General features: G+C 39.1%; 1 protein-coding gene across 4 annotated transcripts in view; it reads right to left on the bottom strand.

The window, feature by feature from the left end:
* Positions 1 to 4,308, bottom strand: part of SENP7 (SUMO specific peptidase 7) — a 46,367-nt gene extending 42,059 nt beyond the window's left edge. For 3 of the 4 annotated variants that reach the window (XM_035897552.1, XM_035897550.1, XM_035897548.1), the window contains exons 1-2: positions 4,270 to 4,308; positions 1,623 to 1,730 (exon numbers count right to left, since the gene is read on the bottom strand). In XM_035897552.1, coding sequence (XP_035753445.1) covers positions 1,623 to 1,730; positions 4,270 to 4,299 — 138 coding nt within the window. In that variant the 5' untranslated portion in view covers positions 4,300 to 4,308. The remainder of the gene's footprint in view (positions 1 to 1,622; positions 1,731 to 4,269) is intronic. The other variant, XM_035897549.1, reaches the window with a different exon arrangement.
* Positions 4,309 to 5,466: the final 1,158 nt, after the last annotated feature.

Raw genomic sequence — 5,466 nt, forward strand, 5'->3', positions numbered from 1 at the left:
CCTCTTCCTCCTTAGTTTGACCAGCATCTCTTGTCTCAACCACGCCGGTCTCTTCCCTTCTTTGCCCGATTTCTTACACCTAGGGATCGAGAGCTCTTGCGCTCTGTGGATCACATCCTTAAAGATCTGCCAGCTCTGTTCTGTTCCCCTGTCCCTGAGGACCGTTTCCCAGGGAGTCCTTCTGACTATGTCCTATCATCTAGTCCATCATCTAGTTCACCTCATAGCACTGATCCTCAAGCATGTTAGAGATCTATATGCCCAAAACACTGAAAGCTGCACAAAATTTCTCAAATAACCTGGAGCAAGCTCTGGCAACACTAAAGACAACCTGGAAAGACCTTTCTATGGATAAACCAGTAATATTTATTTTAATTACAATACCTCACAAGCAATCTTTTCCTTTAAAATAGACTATAAAGACTAGTCAGTGTTTAAAGCATACAGAGCCCTCTAACACATAGAAGTCTAAAATATATAAACGCACATCAGAAATGGAAAATTAGACCAATACGCAGGAAATAACATGGGAAATTTTTTATTTTTTTTTTCCAATCATCGCGTCTAATCACTGTTTTTATAGAAGCAGAGAGAAAGACAGGAAGAATTCCATACAAGTGCTGCCTGGCTCTGCCTAACAGGCTGCTTCTTATAACCACAGGAGACATTACTTCCAACTTCAAAACCTGACTGTCATTGGATGCTCTGTTCAGTTAAAGTATTAACAGTATAGAACACAACCACACAGGGAGTTTGTATTGCAGCATCCTCAAATGACCAGGCCAACCAAGAGACCTGGGTCACATTATCACTACTACTGTAAGTCAAAAAAATTCCTACCTTCCCTTCACCAGGTTTATAAAATTACTCTGTGGGGGAGCCCGTTTGTCCAGCTCCATGATTCCAGAAGCAGTAAAACCAGCAAACTCTCAATGCTGAGCTGAAGGAGTCAAGAGTAACAAAATATTTCCAAAATTTGGCATTTTAAAAATGCTTACTAAATTTGGAACAGATTTGTAGAAGCAAGTATTTGCTTCTATATGAGACAGAGATGACCAAGACCACCATTTATGATAAATGCCAGAAAAGTACTCTTACAGTCTTTCGGTCTTAATACTGAAATCAGCTATTTCTGTATTAGCACCTAAAATTCTGTCAGAAGTCATGCAGTACTTATATATTCTCTTAAAAGTTTAAGCTCTTGGATACAAATAACAACTAATTGAAAACTCAACATAAAAATTATTTCCATGTAATAAAAAATTCTGGTAAGTGACCCGAATATAAGAGTTCAGGAATCAGAAGACAATTAACTAAAAAAAATAGAATACTATATTTGCTTTTAAATTCATGATTTTCAAGATAATTTCAAACTACGCTTGAAGTCCAACTCTGCTTTTTAATGATTTAAGCTGCAAATACCGCACTGAGACTTCCATTTCTCTAACTGTATGCTCGTACGCAGATTTCAGACGCTTATCTCTTTCCAAGACTATCTGGGTCATATATTGGTCACAAGACAGTACTCAGTATTGAAAAAAATCCAGTCTCCAAAGCAGAACAAAAAAACCCCCATATAACATTCTCCTATGCACTTTACACTCCAAATAACTTCTCTTTACCTCTTTTAAAGGGTAGTCCCAATGGTGGGAGCCTGGGAGCCTTGCCAAAGGGAACTGAACTTGGACATCCTCTGACTTGGTGTTTGTTTTCTTCTTTGGTATACGAAACTGAAAATAGATGATGTGACACATAATAAAACTAAGTTATCCACTGGTGCTATGAGCTGACATACTGCCACATACAAAAAGTTTTCTTGAGTATCAGGCAAAATAAAAAATTTGCAAGGGAACCACTGACCTGCAACTTTAATTTAAATGCATTCCTCACTGATGCTTGATCCTAAGTCATGTGTCATACCACATGAGGAGCTAGTTTCAACATATGAACTGTCTTAAAAAGCAAGAAAAAGCTCTTCCTATTTCATTAACTTTACAAAAACTTCAAACGTGTGCCCAAGAGGTGAGAACCAATCTACAGGCACTTACAGTTTTGTTCGTGCCCTCCGATTTGTTTACACTCTAGTTTAACCATCTCAGCTTAGAGAATGATAAAAGAAAACAAAATTGCTGAATGTCAAACCAGGTTTATGCTATCAAAAAAATTCAGGATGAAAAGCAATAATATCTTAGAATAGTACAAGTATTTTTCTGTGATAATTTAGCATCAATACACTACAAGGTACTCAAAACGGTATCAGCTATTGTCATTGACAACCTTCACAAGGATAGAAACAGCATTTCTAAAGTAATTATTGAAAGACAAAGCAGTTAGTTATTCACAGAAATTTGCCAACTCAGAAACAGTATGTAGAAAATAGCATTCATTCATTGACATTCAAAACAAAAATGGTCAAACTAAATTCCAAGCGCTTCATCAAGACAAGGAAAGAGGGTGACATTTCCTATCAGTTGATACTATTTTAACTAGTTTAATTAACAGAAATAACAACAGTGCAAGCCTTGCTATTTCTCCAGGTATCCCGAGAAGCAAATACCACCAGAACAGAATGTATCAGAGAGGGAATGCAATATTTACATCTTTCAGACAGCTGAGTATCTCAGCCAGGAAAAAGCTGAAGCTACTCCACATGATGGTCACCATCAAGCGTATTAAGAATTTAATTTGCAAGTCGCCAGATGCCCTACCTTGTAACATGAAATTACAAGCAAGGACTCCAGAACAGCAACGCTAACAACTGAATAATTAACACAGAAACTGCATTCATTAGCTCTGTAGGTAGTCCTTCAGACAGACCATAACTGAAGCACTGTATCATAATGAGACAATCCTTCAGTTTGAATTGTGAGTGCTCTTATTCATTCTCTACACTTCTTTGAAACAAGGATTTCTTTTTTTAGTAATTAGACCTGGATTTCTATACAGTACCTCAAACTGATTTTGCTGGTCAAATGCTGTAATAACAAACACGTCTTTAATAACATATTTCTCAAATTATATAGGACATGTTATGTACAGGCAACAACTTCTAACAGAAGCACCTCCCTTCCCTTTCAATCAACACTGAAGGATTGAAATAGGCATTTTCTTATTCAAGAACATCTACAGAACCATCTAAAATTGGGTTGTTAGATATTTTTTTCTTTTTTGAGAAGTGGCCTATAAACACGTTTTATCAGTCACAATGCATTCTTCTGATCTGCACCTTAATGGTCAGATACAAACTTTTTACTTCAGAACTCCACCTGCTGCCTGACTAGTGGTTTCTGTTATGAGTTTCCCAAGAACATATATTTATCTAAAATTTTAACATGCATTTAAAGTTACAAAGGTACAGATAACCTCTGTAGTAACACAACAGATAACATTGAAAACAGGTAATATCAGACTCAGAAAACAGAAAGAGACAGATGGACAGACAGAAAGGGATAAAAAAAGCACACAGTATGCTCATCAGCAGAACTTCCACCTCACTATACAATATCTTCTCAATGCTTATATTCATTAAGAAGATGTCGGTTTGCAGTGCCCACAGTTATCTTAGGGAACAAGCACGAAGTCAACAGGTAACCAACACAGGTCTGTGTCTACGGTAAGTGCAACGTATGCAGTTGCCCCAGCTTTTCCCTAATAGGAAGTGACTAACTCAACACATACACCTGCATACGCACTTAGCAGACTCCTGATCTAAACCAGCAGTACTTTTCTGAAGCTTCCCACCTGTAGGAGCAAGGGTCAGAGAAAGTACATAAACAAGGTGCTGGAAACAGCTTATTTCTAAAACACTAGACAGCCCAGACCTTACCCAATCAAACCAGTCACTGCGCCTACAATTTGTTTTCACCAGAGTTTCCATTGCTAGAAACTACTGCTAACAGGGATATTTTAGAGAAAATAAACACCAGTGTCAGTAATCTCTGAACACATCTCTGCAGATAACTAAATGTTATGCAGTTATGCAGCTGCTCTACTTACTTGAGCATTACTTTTAGTATTTTAGATGTTACCTTAGGTATTAAAATGTCCTTGAAAACATGCTACTTATGTGCAATCAAATGTTAAGCCATACACATTGAACAGCAGACATTACTATAGACTGCTACCAGAATAAACTATTTCTTAGAAAAGTGCGCTCCAACAAAGTGAAAGGTGGACAACTGAAGAATGAATTTGTTTGAGCAAATACATCAGAACACCCCATGATACCCACAGCCTCAGAGTACATTGTTGCAAATTGTAGGAACTTACATGACTTGAAGATGATGTTCTTCCTTCCATGATTTTCTCTACTGAAAAAAAATACAAAATAAACTTAGCAATTTGTGGTTTATTTATTCATTCAGAGGGAATTAGGACCACAGTAGTAGGTACTAAGCAAGAACAATGAAATAATTTCTGAGAAAACTAGCACAAAGAAAACTCATTCATAGAATAGTTTGGGTTGGAAGGGGCATTTTAAAAAAAAAGCATCTCATCCAACCCCCTTGCCACAGGCAGGGACATCTTTCACTAGATCAGGTTGCTCAAAGCCCTGTCCAACCTGACCTTGAACACATTCAAGGAGGCATCCACAACTTCTCTAGGCAATTTGTTCTAGTGCCTCACCACTCCCATAGTAAAAAAATTTCTTCCTTATGTCCAACCTAAATCTACTCTCTTTCAGTTTAAAGCCATCGCCCCTTGCCCTGTCGCTACAGGCCCTGGTAAAAAGTCAGTAACAGCCTGTCAGTAACAAGACACACATGTGCTTGGGCAAGGTTCTGGATTGTCAGCATGGACAGAACTGTTAACGAAATTTTCACTGGAATTTATCTTTAGTGAAGGCATTTACTGCTTAACTCCACCCCCTGGCAAGCACGCAACTAATAAGTAATTCAGACTTTGATTATAAAGTGGAATCACAGAAGACATCAGTAACACTACAGGAGCTCCACAAATAAATAAAATTCAAGGATTCCTGTTAACAGACAAAATTCTTCCTCAGCTTTAGAGGTTCAAGCATTCATAGGGGTTTAGTCTCTTTATAAATACTCTATATGAGTCTGATGCAAGACCTTTAAACTTCACAGCTAGTTTGAAGTTTCTCGAGAACACCTTTAAGTTCGTGTACTTTCATTTAGCCTGGTGTTTTTTCAACTTAGAGCCCCAGTCCCCTGGTGTGGGGAATAGCAACACAGAAAAGCTAAATTACCGCCTATTCCGACGCCTGCAAAGAGGAAAAGCAGACAAACGTCGGCCTTCTGACATCCCTGGGGGGAAACAGAGGCACCACCCAGGGGTGACACCACCCGGGCTGCCACCCCTGGGGGGAAACAGAGGCACCACCCAGGGGTGACACCACCCGGGCTGCCACCCCTGGGGGGAAACAGAGGCACCACCCAGGGGTGACACCACCCGGGCTGCCACCGCATGAGCCCGCCCCCACCGCTACGCAGGGCGACGGGG

This window comes from Egretta garzetta, unplaced genomic scaffold, assembly GCF_000687185.1.
Source record: "Egretta garzetta isolate BGI_Z169 unplaced genomic scaffold, ASM68718v1 scaffold367, whole genome shotgun sequence".
Classification (NCBI taxonomy): Eukaryota; Metazoa; Chordata; class Aves; order Pelecaniformes; family Ardeidae; genus Egretta; species Egretta garzetta.